Source organism: Podarcis vaucheri (genome assembly GCF_965113315.1).
Source record: "Podarcis vaucheri genome assembly, chromosome: 3".
Lineage (NCBI taxonomy): Eukaryota > Metazoa > Chordata > Lepidosauria > Squamata > Lacertidae > Podarcis > Podarcis vaucheri.
In genome coordinates, this window is record NC_138761.1 from 92,584,233 (window position 1) to 92,609,277 (window position 25,045).

Sequence of the window (25,045 nt, forward strand, 5' to 3'; positions counted from 1 at the left end):
ACGGGGTGTTTTCCCGGGGCAGTTGAGGGGGTATGGCATTGTATTCATGCATCTCTGTCATAATGTATAGTTGTATAGTTTGGCCAGCACAAAGGAGGGAAATCTGCCAAACCTGGTGAACTGTCTTGCTATCTTATGTTCCCCATATTTTCCTAGAAACTCACACTAAAAACTCTGTCTAGCTCACTACGCTAGAATAAATTACTCCAGCTCATGTTGTACTCCATCTTTCCCCAACCTGGGACCCTCCAGCTGTTTTTTGACTACAGCTCCCACTTTTCCAGATCGTTGGCTACACTGGCAGGGGCTGATGGGTGTTGGAGTCCACAAACATCTGGAGGGCACCAACTCAGGGAAAGCTGAATCAGAACAGAGGACAAGGTTGTTCCTTCAAGGAATATCTACAATCTAAAACAACCATATACCTCCCTTTTCATTCCCCCCCCCTGATTTTTTAATTTTTGGAAATGTGTTTTTCATTTCTTCCTTTTCCTGTGAGCCCTTTTGGGTAGCAAATTTGGCCTGGGCTTTTTTGGATGTTGGGAGAGGGGATTTTATTCCCATTTCAAGCCTGAGTGTTTTGTTTGAATGGCTTAGTTGATATTTAGATTACATTCTGTTTATATGCCATGGCCATGTTAACTTGGAGATGGAGTTCAAAATTCTTAGCGCACTTTATTTTCTCTGGTCCTGAGAATAGATTGACTAGTTAGGTTTCCATCTCCTTTCTGTCTGTCTGCCTTGCATTTTAAAGCCCTTTTACCATTTCCCTGCTAATGTTTTGTTTGGCAGGGACCTTCTGACTAGAAAAAGCCAGAAAAAGTAGGGGCGGGGGGAGTTCTGCAGTAGCAAAGGTGCCATCTAAAACAGGATCCCACACCTATAATCGAAATCGCCAAGAATGATAAAGGGCTGCCATTGAAAGGCTTATTGCTTAAGTATCCTGTTGCACTTTGAAAGTTAATTGCCTAAATGTTAAAAGTACATGTTAAAGTAAGAGTCTGCTTACAAGGAAAATATTGAGGGGACAAATACATTATATAAACCTTATTTGCAATGATTAAGTTTCATGGAGCTTGAATAGCACCTTCCCTTTAGCCTGTTAATTGTATTTTCAGTTACGCTGTAAAAAGTGCAGGATTTTGTCACATTGGTGTACCATTACGTTAACTATTTGGTTTCAAAGGTTTTCCTTAGCCTAGGAAGTGTGGGCAACATTCTTTGTTTAATTAAGGGATTAAAGGTTTGGGAAGAAGAAGGCAGGGTTCATTTCTGTGATTATTTACTTAGCCCACTTCGGTCCTGCTTTCTTAGAATGCAAGTAGATACCCTGCCAGGTAGCAATAATATAATACCAATCCTATAAAGCATTAGAAATATTTAAAACAACAGGAACAGTGCAATCCTATACATGGCTACTCAGAAGCAAGCTCCGTATATACACATCTAAGGCTGTGTATATACGATGCCTTCAAAACACACTTTAAGCACATTCTCCTCCACCCCCCTCAAAGAATTCTGGGCATTGTGGTTTGTTAAGGGTTGCTGGGACTTGTAACTCTGTGAGGGATGAACTACAGTGCCCAGAATTCTCAGAGGGTCGGAATGTGCTTTATAGTGTGTTTGCAGCCCTGCTTTCAAATAAGTGCACATAGGGTTTTAGCCTGGAAATATTAGGTTACAAGGGTTCTATAGGCTTGGGGGGGGGAATTGGGGTTTTCTATAGAAATGGTAAATCCAGATTAAATAGGACATAATATGGGGTGGCATTTTGATGAGGATGATGTCATGAGCCTTTTAAAATGCCACATTTATTCACCTCCCTACAATGACGAAACTGCAAAGGGATCAGCTTCTCTGAGCACACAATATGCTGCTATGCAGAAGTGCCCAAAGTCTCTTAACAGTGAAGTAATAAATAATAATAATAATAATAATAATAATAATAATAATAATAATAATATAGCATGCATAATCTTTTCTCCCCCATGGCTTTGAAATGCAAAAAGAAGAAGAAGAAGAAGAAGAACACTAGATGATGCCATTAAATAAGTGATTTTATTCCTTTAAAAAACTTTTTTTAAAAAATTAAAAAATGCTATTGTTTTTACACTAAACATAGGTACCCAGAGATCCAAACAATCCAGTCCTTTGGATAACGGGAAGAGGCAAAATTGGACATGGAAGTTCAGTCCATTTTGGTGCAAATATCACTTCTATGTGACTTCTTGTGAAATGAACAAAGTTTTACTTTATTGATATTTAATTGTGTTCAGTCCTGTGTTTCTACCTCATTTTTTTTAAAAAAAACCCTGTTTCGCTTACCTTGTCAGTAACCAATGAATAAGTATCTGATACTGTCATATGACTTTAAGAAACTGAAGCTACATTTTGTCTTTTAAGATGGCTGATCACACAGAGGTCATGAGAGGAATAGAATGCTATCCTGGAGTCCGTTATCCAGTCCTTACCCCTAATCTTCAAGGCTTCCATTCTGCTGTACGTATACTGCATGGCTTTATCTTTCAGTGAAGCTCCAGGGTCTTAAACATATTTAGCTATTTTTATCAGAAGTCAAGATTGCATGATCTTTTTCCCCCTCTTTTTTTTTTTTTGAAGAAGAGTTTGGATTTGATAACCCGCCTTTCACTCCCCTTCAGGAGTCTCAAAGTGGCTAACATTCTCCTTTCCCTTCCTCCCCCACAACAAACACTCTGTGAGGTGAGTGGGGCTGAGAGACTTCAGAGAAGTGTGACTAGCCCAAGGTCACCCAGCAGCTGCATGTGGAGGAGCGGAGACGCGAACCCGGTTCCCCAGATTATGAATCTACTGCTCCTAACCACTACACCACACTGGCTCTCAAGATTGCATGATCTAACCCTATCTGTGACATAAATTAGGCTACAAGAGGTCTGGAGGGTGTCAACATTAGAGCCTTCTCTGTGATGGCTCCCTGCTTGTGGAATGCTCTCCCCAGGGTGCCTTCATTTAGGTGCCAGGCAAAAGCTTTTCTCTGTAACAGGCCTTCAATCTGATAGAACATTCTGTGCCCTTTAAAAAGTGTTTGTGGGAGTGGGGGTTATTGGTTTGCTTTTCTTCTTGGTTTATTATGTATTTTGTGTTCTCATTTTGCATTTTGATGTTGTGGACTGCCCTGTAATCTTCAAATGAAGGGCAGTATACAAATTGAAGAAACAAACAAAGAGAAATAAATAAGCACACCCAGAAATCTATGCTAAATTTCACATGAATAACTTCAACTCAGTACATAACAACAACTTTTGCTGGATAACAAGTGGGGTCTGCAACAAAATGTGGCTGTGCTGAGTGCTGCTGTTCAGGATTCCAGCAACTCAGTTGCACACATCCCTTTCCATTTCTTTGCTACCAGCAATGCATGGTCTCTGAACATATTCAGTCCTCATTGGGCTGTTTTTGGAGTCCCTTTCATAAAAACAGATTTGTAGCTCTTCAGGGTTTCTTCAGTCCTATTTGTGGAAGTTGTGCCTTTGGCTATATCTGTGTGATTCTGAAACAAAAGGTGAGGAAGAAATTAGTTTCAGCTTGCATACAAATACTAACCTTTCTAATTTGCTCTTCTTACAACATGTGAGCTGAAACTCAGCTGCTTGTCAAAGTTCGCACTTCCCTGAATTTTGAGGTTCTGCAACTGAAGAATTGTTTAAGAATGCATAAAATAGAGGGGACGTGTGCATATATTAGTAAAAAATAAATAAATGCATAAGTGCATTCTATTAGAGCAGGCATAGGCAAACTTGGCTCTCCAGATGTTTTGGGACTACAACTCCCATCATCCCTAGCTAACAGGACCAGTGGCCAGGGATGATGGGAACTGTAGTCTCAAAACATCTGGAGGGCTGAGTTTGCCTATGCCTGTATTAGAGGGAATGGCTTATAAAATTACATATATTGGGCAAAAATGCATACAAAAATGTGTAAATCAGGAGAAATGCACAATAAAATGCTGACAAATTCTAATGAGGACAACATGGAAACTGATGTGGAAATGTGGAACTTATTTGGAGACTGGTCAAATGAAAAACTGAGAGAAATTGAAATTGACAGAATCGCCCACCCCGGCGTAGGAAGACTTGGATTGGTAATAGAGGGAATGAGGTCAACTACACATTTTCTAAGTTGACATTATGGTTTTTGGTGTCTACTTAAAAATGAAATGCCAAAAAACAATCTGTTACACCTCATCTTTGCTTTCCACCTGCATTTGACAGCATTTCGTGATCTAGGCACATGTAGGAGTGTTTGCAGAAAACAGGACCGTCTTATTTCTAGAAGTCTGCTTTAGTAGGGTTGCCATTACATCCAGACATAGCTGGTATTCTGGATATATGGCAGCCCCTGCCGGTAGTGTAGATTTTGGCAATTTTCATTAGCAAAACTACAAAAGCTCAACAACTTTTGTGTCCAGATTTTCACTTTTTGAAATATGGCAACCCTAGCTTTAGAGGAGAAGAGAGATTTAATTCACATAAACAGTTAAGGCTTTTCTGTGAGCCCCATAGTGACTGTGCAAAGTGCATGGCCTTCTGCCTCAAAACCTTCACTTGTTTCCATGTGGGAAACTCATCATCTAGAGGACTCCCATTTATTTCAATGACACAGGTTTGCTCGAAAGGACATTGAGATAATTTTAGGGTCGGTGCTTCACTTGTGCTTTCGTAACTCATTTTAAACATGTGGAAAAAGAGGCTTTCTGTAAAGCAAAATCAGTGTTGCTTCCCGGAGAGATCATTAGAATAATAGCACCATGAAGCAACAGAGGCAATGAGTTTAGTTTATTACAGCTGCAGTGCAAATGCACGTTTCCAGGAGAGTAAATCCCATGCAACACAGTGGGACTCGCTTCAAAGTAAACAAACAAGCATGGCGTGACACCAGTTGAAGTCATTTTCCATTTAAATCAATGGGAATGATTTCTTCTGGACTAAACTTTGTTAACTAATGCTTCAGATGGTAGGGCTACTGCTAAACATAGCATGCAAAAAGAAAGAAAGATGTAAAGTTATTTACTGGGGAAGGGGGAATAAACAAAACCCAATCACATTTGTTCTGTTTTTTGGTCCTGTTTGATTTTCAGATTGCTGCCGGTGCAACAGAAGTGTCCGTCTTTGGTGCGGCTTCCGAGTCTTTCAGCAAAATGAATATTAACTGCAGCATTAATGAAAGCATGGAAAGATTTGAAGACGTCGTGAAGTCTGCCAGGAAGATGGACATTCCAGTGCGAGGGTAAAATAAAAAATGAAAAAGGCCGTGTTTAACCAAGCTAGCAAATTTGTGAAAGCTGCCTATAAGTTCATGATGTTGAGAAGTTTTTTTTAGAAACAGAAACGGACTGTGGCACGTATGATGGAGGGAACAGAGGAAGGACTCGCTTGCTGTGTTCAATTCAGGAGTGGCCAGCGGGGTGAGGGTGGCGGGTGGCTAGGCCACAGCTGGACTGGCACACAGCTGGTAGAGCCAAATGGGCTTTGCTGGTATGCCTGCACAGTCCTGATCTCTCCGCCTGTAATCACACCATCCAGATCAGAGGCAGATTTAGGTCCAGTTCGCTTGAGCTGAAGGGGCGCTTTTGCCTTTCCACCTCGTTCCCAGGTAAGCCTAGTAAGCACTGGGCTTGGAGAAGGAGACTTGAGGGCTCTGACTGAGTCCTAGAGTCCTCCCCGCTCCTTCCCAAAGCCTAGTTGGCACTTGCCCAGCTTTGGGAAAGAGGCGGGAGGGCTCTCTCTCTCTCTCTCTCTCTCTCTCTCTGTGTGTGTGAAATTTTGGCCTTGGAGTCTTATAACCAAGGTTGGGGCCCATCCAGATAAGCCTCTGTAGTGCCGCTGTGTGTGTGTGGGGGGTGTTCTTCCGTGGTACAGCCCCACCACACTGCCTTTCTGGGGTTTAATTCCATAGCCTCAAAAAGTGTGTGTTTAGGACCGTAGCTCCAGTTATTTCACTTTGCCACCCAACCTCTCTATGCAACAAATTCAAGTTACAAGAAAGGAGATTCTGACTAAATATCAGAAAGAGCTTTCTGGCAGTAAGAGCTGTCCGACAGTGGAACTGACTCCCTCAGAAGGTCTTGGACCTTGGATGCTTTAGCTGAGATTCCTGCATTGCAGGGGGGTTGGACTAGATGACGCTTGGGGTCCCCTCCAACTCTACAATTCTATGAAATGCCCCAACAGTATTTTTTGGAAAATTGTTTCAGATGTGGAAGAGGAAGGGGGGTTAGGTCTATTGGCATCCCCTCTTTATTGTGTTTGTAAGCTGTTGCCAATAGGTGGAATAAGTGAAGGGGAAGGGAATGAGGACAGAGGCTTTCATCCTTTTAATTTGTGTTCCGCAGCAACATGAAAAGGAAAAAGCTTTGCCGCTGCTGTCATAAGAAATGCCCGATGATGTTCCCATTTGCCGCATAATGGCCCATGGGGAGCAATGCAAAAAAAGAAAAAGAAAAAAAAGAGCTACTTTCAGAAATAATTTTAAAGGTTTCAGTTTTGGTTTTCTGTTTTCACTGGCAACCTGATGTGTATGTAGTAAGCGTAAATCAACGGCAGTGGGTGAAATTAATGGAAAATGTACTTGAAAACTTCGCTGAGAACTTAAGCTTCACTCTGTTGTTGTGTTGCTACAGCTGGAGCAGCATTTACTAAATCATCACAGAAAGCGCTCTATGTTGCCCGTTGTCGCACTAAAATATTTAAGTATTTACTGGAAGAATTCAAGGGCTCATTTTAAAAAGAAAGGAAGGAAGCTGGTATGTTCCCTTAGTACTTTTACTGATTAGTTTTCTAATTAAGTAATTATCAAATACCTTTACTAATACCTTAATTCTATTAATTCCACGAATAATTTTTAATGTATACAGACTCCATGATTTTACAGGGTCACATCCAATGAAGTTGATTAGAAGTAGATTCAAGAAGTAGAGCAGACACTCCCGCAAGGCCCTGGTGAGGGAATTGCAACATTGGCGTCCTGTCCTGGTGGTTTTGCCTACCTCATAACAGTCGTCACAACTGGTTGGGCATTGTGGCAATCCTTGTCTTGGATGGAGTTGAGGTTGAAGTCTCTGCCTGCCCCTCCAAGTGCTGGGGTATCCCATTAAAGGGGTGCGGGGGAGGGTTTGCCATGTCCTCATGCCCAGCTGGGGACCAGGGCCAATGACATTCCCCCAGACGGTGGTCCCTGCAGGGGTCACCCTATTTGATGTAAGTCTTAGGAACCCCCCGCCCAGATTGACCTATGTGTCACTTCCGGCAGGCAGGCCGGTAGTGTTTTGATTGCCCCATGCCCAACCCAAACCTCTTTCATCTGTATCCAAGAAAGTTGTGGCCTGTTTCGATCCCCAAACCAGTCTCCATGTTATTTTAATTCTCTGTGGCGCTGGGGACTGGGGAGCACAATACCTGGACCTGTAGTGCATAATTAATGGACAGTATTCACTGCAGCAAGAAATGGTGGTGACCAATAGCTTAGATAGCTTAGAAACAGGAACGAGGAAACTGTGGTCCTCAAGATATTGCTGAGACTACAGTCACATCCAGTTAAAGCACTCTTATATCACTTTAACAGTCATGGCTTTCCCCAAAGAATCTTGGGGAACTGTAGCTCAGTGAAGGGTCTCCAAACAACAAACTACAATTGCCAGGATTCTTTGGGGGATGCCATGACTGTTAAAGTGACATGATAGTGCTATAAATTTCTGGTGTAGATGTCTGGTCTACAACTTCCATTATCCTTGGCCATTGATTCTGCTGGCTGCGGCTGATGGCAACTGGAATCATCTGAAGGAACAGCAGCTGGTTTCTTCCCTTAAAATGAGTTTTAGGAAAATCATAGAAAATAGATTTATCAACAGCTATTGTTTGCCATTGTTATATGGAGCCTCTACATTCAAAGGCATTATGCCTCCATGGTTATACCCATTGCTCAGGAGCAGCAGCAACAACAAGAACAACAGGAGATGGCTGTTGCCTTCATGCCCTGCTTCTGATAGCTCAGTTGGTTAGAGTGTGGTGCTAATAACACCAAGGTTGCAGGTTTAATCCCTGCATGGGACAACTTCATATTCCTGCATTTCAGGGGGTTGGGCTAGATGACCCACAGGATCCCTTCCAATTTGACAATTACATGAATGTTCTATGAATGAACTTCCTAAAAAGACACTAATTGGTTATTGTGAGCTGTGATTCAGAGGGGCTGTTCTCAACATTCTTAACATTTGGGGAACATTCCATCAGATTCTTCTAATAGCATCTATTAGATGACAATAGATGCTATTAGAAGAATCTGATGAGTGTAGCTGCTCCTATTTTACACATTAAATTGCATTTAAGTCTCTCAGTTTGAGATGTTGCTGTTCAAATGTGTAATTCAGAATGTGCACAAAAACCCAGGTATACTTTTGGATTCATTAAATACCAACCAGGGTCATTCCCCGTAGAAGACTGCATGTTATTGGAGTCAGTCGCTTATGAGTATTATTATTATTATTATTATTATTATTATTATTATTATTAGGAAATGTGAATGTAATAAATAGAGAAAAGGTTAAGTAAATATATTGCAGTTAGGCAAGGGCCGGGACAGTGCAGGTGGATAAAATGTTATAGTTTGGTAAATTCAATTGCCTGCTTAGCCAGGAAACTCCCTGGGTGGTCTTGGCAAGTAACTGCATCTCTCTGTCTAATCTGTTTCACTCGCAGCATGATGAAGGGGAAATGGCTTAAGAATTGTAAAGCACAATTTCTGGTTTTTGTAAATACGTTTACTGATTGCTAGGATGCTTTCCATAGCTCCTTGATGGTTCCCACCCCACTCCTTCGGGTTCATGAGATCCACTTCCTGTCTGTTTAGAGTAGAGCACAGAAAGGATGTTTGAGGATAGATGCCATAGAGCTGGTTATTCCCTACTGAAGCCAACCTGCTTTAGAACAAAGGCTGAAAGTTTTTCTAGATAAGATGCCCATAATATGAAAATACTTCAGAGCTCAGGTTATCCCGGCCAGATAAAGGATGATACTTCTGGGGTGCCTATGACGACTTGCTGGTCTCTGATCCAACCGTCCAGTAGAAAGCCTGCAATAAATCATCATCATCATCACCTGAGGACTGCATTCCAGTAGTGGCTGAAGCCAGAGGCAAAAATGGGTGAAGCAACAAATGTAAACTTTACTTTGTGCAGTAGGCTAGTTTCAACCCTCACAGCCTCTCTGAATCCTCCACCCAAGCAAACAACAAACTCTAACAGAGTGCAGCCAGGGAAAAACACTTGAGGAGGGGTGTCAATGGCCAGGGATGATGGGACTTTTAGTCCAACAAAATCTGGACTCCTGCATGTCCCCCTTCCCTGTTTTAGATGACTGGGCCAAGATTCAGTTTTAAGAGTCTTTTATACTTACATTGACTTTGAAACGCTGCTTTGTAATGCAAGTTCCGATGTCTTTTAAAACCAGCTGGTTCTTGATGTTAAAAGCAGATACGTAACTGTAGCTGAAGATTTAAGAAATCTGCTTGATATTTTTAATTGCTATTTATCTATCTTGGAATAAACAAGGAAGCCCCCGTGCTCACTGGAACATGAGATTTTCTTGTTGAGTTATTAAGAGTGCGATCCTCTAGGATTTGGATGATCTTGAGGCTTCCCAGCTCAGCTGGGGGAAGCCCCTTAATCCCAGCATAGCTGGAGATAGCTCTGCCAATGAAACTTAAGCCAGTGAAACCTATACCAGCAGCATATGTCCTCAAAAGCAATGTGGCATGGAAAGGCAAGAAGAGATACATACCTATTCCAAACTCTCTTTAACTTGACCATGTGACCCAGGGCCAAGACCATGTGACTCAGGCCCACAGCTAGCAGCCCTGCTTGTCACTTGGGATCTAGTTTTAATTTCAATTGGTACTTTATTCTATCTCTGCCATTCTTGATTTTCTTTTGTCTACCCCACATTTCTTCTTTCTGACAAAACAAAACAAAACAAAACAAAACCCTAAACTAAAAAGAAAACTGTGTTGCCATTAGTGTAACCCACCTTAGGTCAAGATTCAAATCCACACCATACATTTGGCATTTAAAATACATTTAAGGCACATGGCTTCTCCCAAAGAATCATGGAGAATGAAGCTGTCTTATGGTGCTGGGAATTGTAGCTCTGACAGGGGTACACTACAATTCCCAGGATTCTTTTCAGGGGTGAGCAATGATTTTTAAATGTCCTTTAAATGGATGGTGTGGATGTTACCAAGAAGTGATCCACTTGTGGTTCACACAAATGATTTTACTTCGTTTACTTACAGTAAAATTCAACCCCCCCCCCCATTTCGAGAACTCACTGTGGCATGAAATGGAATGGAATCCAATGAAAATATGTAACATCAAGTCTGCCTAAGGGAAACCAAAGTTATTTGCATCTCTTTAGCAACTATGAAATATTTTTGGGTCAAATAAATGGTTACTCATAATGGCTACAATCCAGCAAACATTCACTGATGCTTGAAGGCCAATGAAATCCAAAGGATTTAAGAGCTTCTTTAAATATTTTGTTGCAGTTAGTAATATCTCACATTTGGTGCAGCTGATTGAAGAGGTAGAGCAAAAAAGCAGTAGGCAGGCTTATTTTTTAAAAAAATTCTTAAGCACTCATTCATTTAGATAGATTTCAGGATGGTGCACAATAATAATAATGTTAACATAACAATAAAAGCAAAATGTAACCCATCATAAGACATTAGAAACATAAAAAGCAGCATCTTATTGTCGGTTGTGATATTAGGATGCTGGACTAGATAGACAATTGGCCCAATACAGCAAGCTTTCCTTGTGTTTTTATGTTCTTATTATTTCAGTATTAATAATGGTAATTATTAATGTTATTCATTTAGTGCAATCTATGTGCTGAGTACTTTGCAAAGAACAGATTTGAAACGGACTCTTGGCAATCCAAAGTCCTTGATTTTGACTTTGATTAGGAGAGTTTGCCTGAGTATTCTAGCCCTTTACAAGTCACATTTCTCTCTTCCCAATTCTCAGCATTTTTAGCAACCATTTGGCTGCTTTTTAAAATATGGCTTCCTCCGTGCATATGTCAACTGCTATATTTAGAATTTGCTTTGGGGATAGATCCCCTGTTCTTCTGACACGAACTTCCAATGCAGTTGAATCACCCTGCAATGAACAGTGTAAATTACATGCAAACATACAATGTAATAATAAACAGGAAGCAGGCAGCATCTGTGTCTATGGCAAGAGTCTCAGAGGGCTCTTTGCATTCAGCTGTGCTAGCAGCGCGCTCTCTCTCTCTCTCTCTCTCTCTCTCTCTCTCTGTGTGTGTGTGTGTGTATGGTTTTGTAACCATCTCAGACAGATTCCTACAAGAGGCAGTCGCTCCTGTGCAGAGCTGAGTTTCTGCTTGGATTGATTGCACTTTTGCCGAATGCTGATGGTGATAAATTGCACAGCTACCCTCAGCTGCATGCATCCTCCGTACAAGTTCCCCTTCCAAGTCCCACATCACAATAAAAGCATCATTTTCTGTCCCAGTTGTTTCCGAATGAAGAAGACTAGCTACAGCTTCATTTCCCTTCCCTTCAGGGCATCTGAGATCATCCCTTAAAATGCTGATTGTGCCAATTAATGCACAAATTTAGCCGACGCGCACTTTGATACTGGAGGAAGGAGGAAAGGGCTCGCTTGTATTATCAAAGGGAGTTTTATCTAGTTTCATCTCATCCTTTTTACGGAAGGCAAAATGGACACAGTTAATACAGATGCTAGCAAGATGTTGTCCAAGATCGTTTGTAAGTTAGCTCTTCATTATGCCCTTCATTTCTACTGTAGTTGAGAAAAGAATACTGTTGGTGCATTATAACACATGTCAGGACTTTCTGTAAGATCCAAAAATAAGTTTTCATTGTGGGGGTGATTTTCCATGTGGGGGAAGGCTGTTCTGATTGTTGCCTTCCATTCTTGTAAACTTGGGATCCTTTCCAACTCTACAATTCTATGATTCTAAAGTGACAAAATATTTTGGCAGACTCAAGATATAACTGTTTATAATGCGTGTCCAGACCTTTAAACCTTTCCCTTAAATAAATTCAGACAAGACTCAAATTTTGGTTTGGTTTTTGGCAGAATTTAGGCCACAACTTTATTGATTACAGCATGTGAGTGGTTGCTTAAGCTCTGGTTTGACTAGCTGCCTGCACCGTTGCAGGTAGCGTTGACCCAGGGCAGCAGCATAGGTCAGCCTAGGGTGAACACCGGGATAGGTGGAAAGCCGGGAACAGGCTATGTCCACCACCCAGATGTCCCCCTGGACTCAGGCACGGGCACAACCCCCTCACATGGTTGACCAAACCATTGAGTCCCTGGATTCCTTTAACGGAATACCCTTCACATGGGGATGGCAAGAGCGTTCCTCCATCCCTATCACCTGAACCAGAGCCTATCCACAACCTTACAAGTTGTGACGATTTGCTACGTGGCAGGTGAAACCCAAATGGCAACAGCCAATCAGCCAAGTGGAGAAAATTCCTGCCATGCCCCTGTCCCAGACAACACACGATGGCATAGCAAGGTCAAGCGCAAAGCCCTAAAAGTAGGGAGAGGTGGGCGGGTGTTCCAATGCACGCACCAAAAGAGGAAGCTTTGGGTCACGTGCATAGGCATATATAGGTCCCTTGATCCACTTAGCCTGCGTCCCATTGGCCTGATTAAACCCAGCATCAAGGGACCTACCAGTTGGGTGTTGTGGCTATCCAATCATCCCCACCTACAACACAGGGTTTGGTTGCCAGGTCTCACCGCAATCGGAGGACCCAATTACTTCCTGGCTTAATTGTTGATCCTAGTTTTTGAAGAATGCTTTTGGTGGGGCACCGATGTGTGCATATTACCAATGCGTCTGTATTCTTTTTTCGTTTAGGTATGTGTCTTGTGCGTTGGGGTGCCCTTACGAAGGAAATATTGAGCCAGCGAAAGTTGCGGAAGTAAGCCACTTAAAAACAAAAACAAACAGCCCAGAAATCTTTACTTCCTTGGGGATCTGTTTTCTTGTGAAGGGAAAGCACTGGTGACTTGAGGGCATGCTTTTTATTTGCACAGGTTTTTCTTATTCTCATTTTTGTATGATTTTATGGGATTATATAGAGAACAGACAGACAAAATAAAAATCCAACATAAAATATCCCCATATCTAAACAGGAGAACTCGGAACATTAGCAGAAATAATGCCCATTGAGCATGGAACAGGAATCTCCGCAGTTCTAATCTGTAAAATAATAATAATAATAATAATAAAAATAATAATAAAAATAATAATAATAATTTTATTTTATTTATACCCCACCCTTCCTGGCCAGAGCCGGGCTCAGAGCGGCTAACACCAGTAAAATTACAGTAAAAACATAATAGGAAAAAAAACCCCAATTTAAAATACAGGTTAAAATGCAATTTAAAATAGCATCAGTTTCTCACATCACAGTGAAAAGCAGACCTCTCACCACCTTTACACCCCAGCGGCACATTCAGTTCTCTGCATCTTCTCCTGCATTGCAGTTCTTAATTGTCTCTTTCCTGCTCCTGCCCATGCATACAGACTGTGTTATAGCTAGTAGCCACCAGCATTTTGTGGTTATTAGAACTATAGGATAACTACCACCTTTGGCTAACCAACTGATTGAGGAAGCAGTCAGGTTACACAGGTTAAATTCTTCACTTGATGGCACTTGATAGCATTACTCATACCTGCAGCATGTGCTATGAAACACTTCTGTACAACCCAGGACTTCAGATCAAAGTTGAAAATTTCTAAGAAACCGTTGGCCTATTTTGGGTGTGTGTACATGTTGTTGGCTCATCACTTGATAATTGTAGCATCAAGTGATGGCTTACATGTGTAAAAACACCATTGGAACTTGGAGTTACCTCATGACAGAGTTTTCATCTCACCTGGCATCCATCTTAGTGTAATACTTCTCAGTACCTCTCACAGCGCTGTCAAATGATGTACCTCAATATTTAAATCAGCCCTTTAATAGTAGAGGTAAGATAGGACAAATGTGGGTAACCAGGAAACAACAACAACAACAACAACAACAACAACACTAAGCAGCTCCTAGCCACATTGCAAAAATCCAGGAACAATGTTTTCTTTTTCTCTGTTATTGCCATTACAGTGCTAGAGTTTGTTTCCACTAACGGTAGTTTCCCCCCTCAAACAATCTTCCATTTTATCCTGCCTCTTAGCCCTGAGTATCTGTTTACATGGAGTTTATCACGGTACTTCTCCCAGAGCAGATACAACTTTCGTTTATTAAGAATAGCAATTTTCTGATTCAGTTGGTTTTCCCGTCAAGCTGCGTGTGACATATGTTTAGATATATTGATGGTGACAGGTTTAGCTGTGCTGTTCCCATATTTCCTATTGCAAAACCATATTGGAGTCTGTTCTCCAAAAGACCTTGATATGATGCTCAGGCCAAGTTCCCGCACCCCCCACCCCCTTGTCAATAAAGCCCCTTTCAGCATTTCAGCAGGAAGGCAACTCTTCATTTTGATTCCACAAATATCCTCTGGTTTTCTATCTAAGGCCTTCTTCTACAGAAGATTTGTCAGAGTTCGTCCTCATTATCATCATTACGAGTTGCTTTTGGGAGCACCTTAATTTTGAAAAGTGGCATACAAGTTGCATAACAATAATAAATAGTGTAATAATAAATAATACTACTAGTAGGCCTTGGAAAGTTATGAACAATCTCTCCCTTCCCGAGATTCAGCAGAAATTGTATACAGTATGCCTGATTTTTCCCGGGTAAGTCATGGAACAGTTATGCCAAACTAAAAGAAATAGCCATGGGATTCACATCCTCTTTGCAGACTTTTAAATCTTGCTTGTGCCATTTATATTCTGGCCTTTAGATTAAGCATATAATCATGCGGGTCACCTGGGACTAGCAGCTTTGCACCCTGTCAACTTTTATCACACTCGTCCCACCAGCAAAACCCATTATTATCATTGGTATTTTACCAATTTAGCACTTGTCATCCATCTGTAGCTGTTTCTTGTATCTTGTCTGCACTTGGGGACCACAGTGCAGTTGGCAATAAAGTGCAATAGGAAAAACTGTAGGACATCTGTTGAATCAAAAGTATGTGGCAAAAGCGTTATACATTGCAAATTCCGAGTGACATTATATGGCTTGTTAAGAAATATATAGGTGTTTTCAGTGTCCAGGAAGAAAGGGCTAGGTTCAGGGAATGCATGATTCCACAGCCTGCTCTTGAATGCTTAATAATTGTGGGGTCTACACCAGCTCTCTATAGTTAATAGCTGGCTCCGCATTGTAAAATTTCTAAAACCTGAATGGTATATTATGTCCTGGAGGACACTGCATATTTTTAGTGGGCTTTTCTCCTGTGCGTGTATGCTGGACCCAGGTGGGATAAGGATGCAGGCCTGAATGCAGTAAATGCAGAGAGAAAACCCCAGTCCTGCTGCTTTGAGCTGAACAACAGGAGTGAAAATTGGATCGCTTCCAGGAACACCACTGGTTAAAAGCTCCTGATAGGTGACTGCACTCTTGCTTTCAAGCACTAGATGATGCTCCTGCCACCTGGGCCTAGGATGCCAGCACAGAGAAATACCTTTCAGGTGTATCCAGTGCACCCTTCATTCTACATTTGCCTCCCTGAGTTTTTTCTGTAAATACATATTACAGTGGTACCTCGGGCTAAGTACTTAATTCGTTCTGGAGGTCCGTACTTAACCTGAAACTGTTCTTAACCTGAAGCACCACTTTAGCTAATGGGGCCTCCCACTGCCACTGCACTGCCGCCGCACAATTTCTGTTCTCATCCTGAAGCAAAGTTCTTAACCCGAGGTACTATTTCTGGGTTAGCAGAGTCTGTAACCTGAAGCGTATGCAACCTGAGGTACCACTGTACTTTTCAGATTCCCAAACACACACAGGCAGAAAGGGGTGGGGTGGGGTGGGGTGGGGAGATAGTGCATGTAATCCATCTGCAACAGAAATTCTCTTTGACTTCCATGGAAGTATTAAGCAGGCAAATAAATGTCAGGTGTTTGTTTCACTGTGAATTTGTTTCATTCATTGAAAACACCTGGCAGTCTTAAGTTAATGTTCAACAAAGGAACTTAATTCTGAAAAGCTTGGAAATCAGAAAAAGAATACAGCCCTGTGCAGAGAGGCATAATCTGAAAAATCCCAGAGCAGAAGATGTTCCAGAACAGCCTTCCCTAACCTGGTGGCCTCCAGACATTGCTGAACTACAACTCCCATCAGCCCTAGGCAGAATGGGTAATAGTCAAGGATGAAGGGAACTGTAGTCCAATAACATCCAGAGGTCACCAGGCTGGGGAAGGCTGTTCTAGAAAGGATAGGAAAGGACCACCTGTTGAAAACAGGCCCCCTCAGGATTAATGCGGGAAAACACAAAAAGGAGATGACTAGGATCCTAGTGTTAGTCTTTTCCGTTCCTCAGAAATTACTCATCGGTAAAAGTCACTTGAAACTGCTTTCTCCTTTCCCTGTTCTTCTTTTGCTTACGTTTGGTTCTCCTACCATTCCCTCCCCAGGTCTCCAAACGGCTATACAGCATGGGTTGCTATGAGATATCCCTTGGAGACACCATAGGTGTGGGGACCCCTGGCAGCATGAAGCGCATGCTGGAATCTGTTATGATGGAGCTCCCCGTGGCAGCAATTGCAGTGCATTGCCATGACACGTACGGCCAGGCTTTAGCCAATATCCTCACAGCGATGCAGGTAAGAAGATCCAGTCTCTGGTCTCGTCCAAATACAGTTTTTTTCGGTGCTAGCCTCATTCGTCCTTGCATCTACGTAGGCTCCAGAAAGGAGAGGAAGAGCAAGCACGGGCATATGCAAAGTTCCTCACTCTGTTTTAGAAGGAGTGAGCAGCTTCTCTGGGACTAAGGATTGGTTTGCACAAGCTCCAGAGCAGAATGGGAGCCTCTTGGGCATGGCTGCTCCCATGATAGGGAGATGTTCATTGGTAGACTGTGTGCTTTGAATGCGCCCAGATTCAATCCCAGGTAAAGGATCAGGTAGCAGTTGATGGGAAAGAGTTCTGCCTTGGATCCTGGATAGTGGCTGCTGTCAGTCAGTGTTAGAGTCAGACTATTGGTCCATCTAGCTCTCCACAGACTGCTAATGACTTTTCAGGATTTCAGACAAGCTTATCTCCTTGCCCTACCTGGAGATAGATGCAGGGTATTGAATCTGGATCTTCTGCATGCATCGCAGATGCTCTGCCACTGTACTAGGCTGGGTGCCCCTGTGCTACGACTCACTGTAAGGCTATTTTAAATGCTCATAAGCCACCGTATTGCTGCCCCACCCATGTGATCAGTTTCCCCCCAAGGTTACCTAGATAGGCAGGGGTATAGCTGTACCGCAGTGACTCTCTCACTGCTGATGTTAACGTATGATCTGGGTTGGGTCCAGGCCAGATGTAAGTCATGAGCTGAGGATCACATTCTATAGCTTAAAGCGAGTCACACATTTCTGCACTGCATCCATCTGCGGGTGGCTGTCATTGATGGGCACGCTTTACATATTTGTCCACAATCTTCTTCGAAAACAAGGAGTTCAGTTGCACATGTACAAAAATATATAACGGGAAAAGATCACAAACATGGACAGAAATGGATAGAACACCACGGGCTGGTGCAAAATCAAAATATAGCAACCTGTGAATTATTATGGATACAATATGGACTATTTGTTTATTCCTTTCTGTGTATTTCTTCACTTTATACCCTACCAAGCATCTTGCACCCAAACATTGCAAATGAATCTGTAGCCGAGTTGGCTGCAGTCTAGTGGCTTGGATGCTCTGCATGGGATTGATTGTACTGTTAGACTCTTAACAGTTCAAGAGTAACCCAGCCATCTAGCAACAAATATAGAAGTTTCTTCAGTACCACTCTGCATCATATCATAATATATTGCTACTTTAAGTGCTATTTCCAAGGCTTTAGGAAAAGTGGAAATTGGAAATGTCCTCAGGAAAATATTTTTTTCTGGTCCCAGCTGGTGACTACTGAATTGTCGTATTGAAAACCTGCTGCATGATGAATTGCCCGAGCTTTACTATATGAAAACGCACTAATATATTAGACATGCTTCCTTTTAGGCAGAGTGCTGTTAAATTATAATTCCAAATGAAACGATGGGGACGTGGGTTTTATTCCGACATTTGCTACTGACTGCAACAGTCAGAGTCTGATGCTAACTAGTTTCAAAGTGCACATTTGTGGTGCCTCTTAACTTAGAAAGACAGGAATTAATCTGCATGTGGATAAAGGAGACTTAAAAACAAAAAAACCCAAAGCCTGTAGAATTCATTAACTGGGATACTCCAAGCATTTTCCCTAACAGAACCGCTTTTCTTTCTGAAGATCTTAGCTCTGTTCTATAATTTTTCATAGCAACATGTTAAAAAAAAAATGCAGGATATTGTAGCCCTCTTAAGATGTTCATGAACACATGAGGGGAGCGGTATATAGTGGAGCAGGGGACATATATCAACACTGCCCCCTCCATTGCCAGTCTTGGCATGTTCAGCACAGAAATCTGAAGGGAACTGGCTGAATATGCTTAGCAGTCTTCCTGCAACTGGGACATTGAACCTGAGACCTTTTGGTCGTGCTGTACCACTGAGCTGCAGCCCTTCCCCCAAAGACTGAAGTGTGGCTGAAGTGTGTTCAGCCATGTGTGCTTAGAAGACCTTCCAGCTCAATGTGGGAAGGTCGAGGTGGAGTGGATTCCCCCAACACACCCAGAAGCATAGGGGGTCAAGGGCTGGAACATATCCCCACCCCCTCACATGTACAGACTGAATGCCCAAAGAGGTCTTATGTGTGTTGTTTTCTGGCAGTGTGATTGCAATGATGAACAACTATGAAAGGCAATGTGCATCGTGCTATCTATGGCCGAGCCAAAATGTGGCAGTGGGGAATCCTAGATGGCCGTTAATTGAGCTGCAATGTCTAAATTGTGAGGGAATTGAACCTTCCAGAATACCTGTCCTAAACAGCCTAGCTTTGGAGACTGAGGTGAATGGGTGGAGAGATAGATAAATGATAGATAGATAGAGATAGATAGATGATAGATAGATGATAGATAGATAGATAGATAGATAGATAGATAGATAGATAGATGAGATTAACTGTGAGGCAATCCAAAAACTGACCTTGAAAACAGGAGTTGAGGAAGCTGTGGACCAGTAGAAAACTGAGTGCATGTCGCTCCTACAAAATAGGAGTCAAGTGGGAAAGTCCCCAGAGGCAAGATAGCTATAAGTAGAAGAATGAGAATGCAGTAATCTAAGAAATGAAACCTGAAAGAGGATAAGCAGGACTGGGAAAGACCAGAAAAACCGGGAGACTTTGCTGCATCCCTTGAATTGGACCAATAGATTATGCTGCCTGGATATTGCCTTTGAGCTTCTATATTGAAATGTAGCTTCATTATAAGATACTGCTTACTTTCAGCTACTGCTGTAGCTAATTCAGTGGCTGGGAATAAAACACTTTTCTCAATTAGCACAGAGAGAGAGAGTTCATTTGTACTAGCAGTGGGTGGGGTGGGGGAGATGAGGCTAAATTACAGGTGGCGCCAGAGGATATTTATAAACTAGAAGTTCCAGGTTCCTTGATCCCTGTTGGCATTGCCTATAGGCAGGCAGGGCCAACAGGGAATGGCAGCAGGAGGAAAGGATGAGCACCAGAATAAGTCAGGGAACCTTGAAATCCCAAGGACAGTGGGAGCCAGTGCTGCTGATTGAATTTACAGGCCCCTGAACACATGTCAGTAAATGAATGAACCCTTTGGTTCTTGAAGCGCATAGATATGGGAACTGACAGCAGATTCCCAGGGACAGGGAGCATCACTGAAAGGCCATTTGTCATGTGTGTATAATATACATAGGTATATACATACATGCATACATACCATATTGCTGGAACTAGGAATACAATGTGGGTACCTAGAAATGCAGGGAGCCTAAAGAAAATGGGAAAAAGTGGAAGGGCAAAAGTCAGTCCTCCACTTTTTCAAAACAGGATTGTAGGAGTTGGGGCACATTACAACTTTGCACTTGGCCTGACAAAATTATACTTTCTCCGGAGTTGAACAATGCACGCTTCTGAAAAGCTAAACAGCTTTTTCCTTCCTTCCTTCCTTCCTTCCTTCCTTCCTTCCTTCCTTCCTTCCTTCCTTCCATCCATCCATCTGTCCTTTCTTTCTTTCTTTCGAGAGGTGAAATGGTAGACAAGAAAGGGTTGTGACTTCTCTGAAAAGTCTTTTTGTTACCCAGCCCTTTAAAAGGGGCTCCCTTAGTGGTATGTGTTTGGCTGTAATGTACCTGCATAAGCTCAAAGCTTTGGGTAGGGCATGTATACAGTCGGGCTTTAAATGTGTGTAAAAATTGTTGACCCCTGCCTGAGTAAATTTAACATCTAACATGTTGACCCCTGCCTGAGTAAATTTAACAACTAGCATGACAATGAGAAATATAAAGACAATTCCTGTAAAGACAATTCCTTAATGAATGAAAGCAGAGCAACATTCTGTCTCCTATTCTTTAGCGAACTGTAGGCTGTAATATTCTTGCACCAGTTCTCTAGATTGTTGCTGTCTTCTTCTCCTCAGCATGTTTGTGCCCGCTATTTTGTTTTCTGTTCTGGCAGTGATAGTACTCAGCCTCCAACACCCCCCCCCCCACAAATAACAATACTTTGATGGTATTTGATGAGGAAAACTTACCATCATTCAGTTGTGCCCTACTCCAAATGATATTGGACGAAGTCACTGAATCTGCATAAGAAACTACCTAAGAGGTTTTATAAGGGTTGTTCTAAAGAAAGAGTAAGTAGTGAAAGAAGGCTGACTGCTTAGCCAAAACATTCAAAGGTTAAGATTACAGTGCTCAAGCCATTTACCCTGAAGAGGCATTGCTAAAATAAAAATATTAAGATTTCTCCAGAGTAAGTAGTTTGAAGCCTGATCTAATTGTTGATGCCACTGAAAGGAATAAATGTCAGGCATCAAATTGGGATATGATGTCTTTCTAAATAGTGTGTTTTTGGTGCAAATGAAAAAAGCATATGAAGGAATGTTTCAAAACAATAAGATTTTAAACAGAAGTATGGCTAAGTCTTTGCTTGGTGGCTGAAACTTGGCTGAACCCAGAAACTGGGATATTAAAATATCAGACTATAGAATTTATAGAAGTGACAAAGTCAGCAAGAAGGAGGAGGCGTGGCTGGCTGTTTGAGTAAAAAGAGTGCTTTGAGTAAAACTGCATGTGTAGACTGGATAACATGTCAAAGGCAATGTGCAATGGCAAACCATTATTTATAGGAAACTGTGCGACCTCCAAGGGAGAAGGAAACAATCTGGACCAACAAGATGTATAACCGATACTAGTTGCTCCTACCATGACCGGTATTGTTACTGCTTCTACCATAACAACTCAACATTACATTTGGATTTAACAACTTGCTGGAGGCTTGTACAGAGCCCAAAACGGCATAGTTTCTGCCCAGATACTCAGGGCGCTTCCAGGCTACCTGTTTATTGGCCATTAATCCTGATCTTCTTGCAGGGGGAATTGACAACATCGGGTATATATTATGATTTGTATGACTGTCACTGTGTAGGCCAATTTAGGAACATTTTTTTTCCAACCCAGATGCAGTGTTCACACATGATTGGCTGGTTTTCTCAGCCAAAGTGCTGGTGATCATCCACACTCAACACATGTAGAATGCCAACATCTTATATTAGTAGAATCAGCAGAGATGATCCACTGCACCAGGGGTAGGTCAAAAGATTTATGAGAGGAGGTATTTTTTTCTTTGACATTCTTCAAGTTGCAGCTCCTAGTTCAGTGCTTAACAGTTGCAGCTGAGAGCAACGTCAAGAAATGCTCTAAGGTAGAATCCACACAAACTGTACCAGGACATCATTCAAAAGACCTGCATTAGGACCTTGGAGCTAATGTAGAAGGGGGCAACTGGTGAGGATTTTGGGAGAAGGATGATAAAGGAGTGGTAGTATTCAGCTGTAGCAACATATCTACATGTAGAGTGATCTGTATCGCTGGCACCTTTTTATACTCTCTGTCTCATTCATAGGTGACATTTGATATATGTTGTGTTGACTTCATAAAATAAAGGTGGATTATTTGATGAAAAAGTGATAACCATTTTTTGGGATTTGGTAGCATCTTCTGCATTCACAAACCAAGTTAGGAGAAACAATTGTATATACTTGTTAAGATACACACACACACACACACACACGGCTTGGTCTTCTGAATTCTATATGGAAAATTGCCAAATATGCAGTGAGCATTCTGTGCTTTGATTTTTCAGAGTGTTGTACTAGAAATCTTAATCTTAAGGATTAGACAAGAGTAATAAACAAATTTTGTTAAGTGGCTGAAATAAATAAAAATTGTAAATATAAAAAAAAGGTTTCCTGCTGTGATCATACCAACGAGGTGGTGGAAGACTCAGTCTCCAGTTCCCAGATTCTATTTCTTTAACATATGTCTTACAGAACCATGGAAAATGAAGATAAGATTTCCAATTTTCCATGTAGTTAACAGGGGGTGAGGAAGTAGACTAGCGTGAGAAACAATGGAGTCCAGATATTTTTGGATCCCCATTACTTATATGGCCAATATATCCTTCAGGAAGCAGAGTGAATTTTGGAGGAAAACGGTAAGTGGAACAGGATTTATTTTATAAATAGACACAGGTTTTTTTTTAGTCCGGCTATTCCCCAAACCTGCATCTTCTGGAAAACCATATCAATAGCACATGGTGCTTAGTCTGATGCTACATATAGAATTGAATCATGGCATTCTTGCCTTTTATGGTTGTCAGGTGTGTTTAGGAGCTTGTATGTGTCCTTTCCGCAGCAGCTAACAGCAACTTTGGGGGTAGTGGTGTTAGATTAAGAGAATGGCACAGGATAATTTGGAAGCCCCCTGTCCCTGGCAGCTTTTAAAGTTAAACTAAAATAAAAGGATTTGGAATCCTAGATCTCCTTGTGCAATGTGTAGTTTGGCCTTGCAATGCAAAACACAAAGAAACTCTCCTAGAATTAGGAATGCTATCAAACGATATGGTGCTTCCTTCAGATAGTCTTAACAAGTTCTCCAAAGACTTTTTGAAATGATGTGTTTACTCACTGTTGCTCTTACTGGCATTACCACTATTTAGTAATATTTGAATATATGAGGCTTTTGCACTGTTCTGAAGTGTCAGGGACTGGAAAGGGGGCCTCTAGCTTCACCCTGCACTCTACAACAACAGCCCATAGCTGTCAACCGTCCCTTATTTGGCGGGAAAGTCCCTTGTCCCAGCGCTGTGTCCCGCTGTTGTCCCTTATTGATGATGTCCCTTAATTTTCCCGGGTTTCAAAGGAAGCAGCTCCTCTCCCTCCCTCCCTGCCGGCCAGGGAGGAGGGAGGCTCCAACTGTGTTGCTTGGCTGCGTTGCTCACCCAATAAGGAGTCTGAGAACGACTGGGGGATGGAGCTTGCATGTCTTGTGCCGATCAAATCGGCCGTGTTGCCTGGGGACTCGCCTTTGCTCAGTGCTTCCCAGCGGAGAGGTGACAGTGGTTTTCCTTGCTGCATCCCCTTTGCTGGGTTGCTGTGCTGTGGGAACCACCGCTTGAGGCTTCGTTTGGCTGCTGGCTAGGCTTTCTGCCTTTGGCTCAGAAGTTGAACATACCTGTGCTCTGAAAATCCCTTATTTTGACTGCTGATCCCTTATTTTTGAGGCTGCTGGTCCCTTATTTTCAAATCTGTAAGTTGACAGCTATGCAATGGCCATGTCAGAGGCTCTCTTGGAAGCAAGAATCATTCTAATAGGCACAGGAAACTGGATTAAGACAAGGGAAGGTGAGGCGGGCCAAGTAAATGAAGTTTCCCATCAAGCAGCTGATCAGCCACAACAGTTGTTTTTAAAGAAAGCTCTTCATATGTTGCCCAGTTCCTGCACATGCACCCAGCTGGATCCAGGCCCTTGTCTTGAGATCCAGTAGTCCATAACATTTACTGGGTTGGTTTCCCTGCCAACCAGCCAACTCATTTTTGAACTCTTCCAAGAAAACAATATGAACTGAGACACATAGGAAGCTGTCTTATATTGGATCACGTCACTGGTCTATCTAGCTCAGTATTCCAAGGTTTCCCAAACCTGGGTCTTCGGCTGCTTTTGGACTACAACTCCAATCATCCTAAACTAGCAGAACCAGAGGTCAGAGATGATAGGAATTGTAATCCAAATACTGCTGGAGACCCAAGTTTGGGAAACCTTGGTCTACACTGACTGGCAGTAGTTCTCCAGGGTTTCAGGAAAGAGTCTCCTAACAACTTGCAACCCCCTTAAGAAACTACAGTTCCCAGAATTCTTTGGGGGAAGCCATGACGGTTCAAAGTGGTGTCATAGAGCTTGAAATGGGTGTGCAAATGTGACCTTAGTTCAGAACCTCAACGACCTTTCCCTAGAGTTGTTCTTATTCTGGAAATAAGCATTCCTCAAGAATATGGCCCGCAGGGAGTTGCAGTGTCGACCAGGGATAAAATCTATGCAGTGTTTAGGGACTTGTGTAAAATTCAGAGCCTTAATTTCATTGAAGAAAAGGGGAAGGATGAGGGATGGATTTGGGCCTACCACTTTATATGGCTCTTTTGCCTCTGGTTTCCTCTGGGCTTTATTAAATTGATTTCTCCTGGAGGTAATTTGTATTTCAGGCTTTCTAATTAAATATGTAACTCCTCCACTGTGAATTTTTTCAGCTCTTTGTAGCCAGTCAGCATCATCTGTCATATATATCACTGCCTTTCTGTTAGCATGAGGAATCGCTTTTGCCTTCTCAGGAGTCTTGTGTTGTTTTTGAAAAGCATTTTACACCTCATAAGTAGTCAGAGGACGGCTTATATATTTGGAAATCATT

At 42.1% G+C, this 25,045-nt stretch overlaps 1 protein-coding gene across 1 annotated transcript in view; it reads left to right on the forward strand.

Annotated features, from left to right (window-relative positions):
• Positions 1-25,045, forward strand: part of HMGCLL1 (3-hydroxy-3-methylglutaryl-CoA lyase like 1) — a 51,222-nt gene that overhangs the window by 12,905 nt on the left and 13,272 nt on the right. Inside the window, exons 4-7 of the mRNA XM_082218352.1 lie at positions 2,404-2,499; positions 5,117-5,265; positions 12,951-13,014; positions 16,623-16,811. Of these exons, the coding sequence (XP_082074478.1) occupies positions 2,404-2,499; positions 5,117-5,265; positions 12,951-13,014; positions 16,623-16,811 (498 nt within the window). The remainder of the gene's footprint in view (positions 1-2,403; positions 2,500-5,116; positions 5,266-12,950; positions 13,015-16,622; positions 16,812-25,045) is intronic.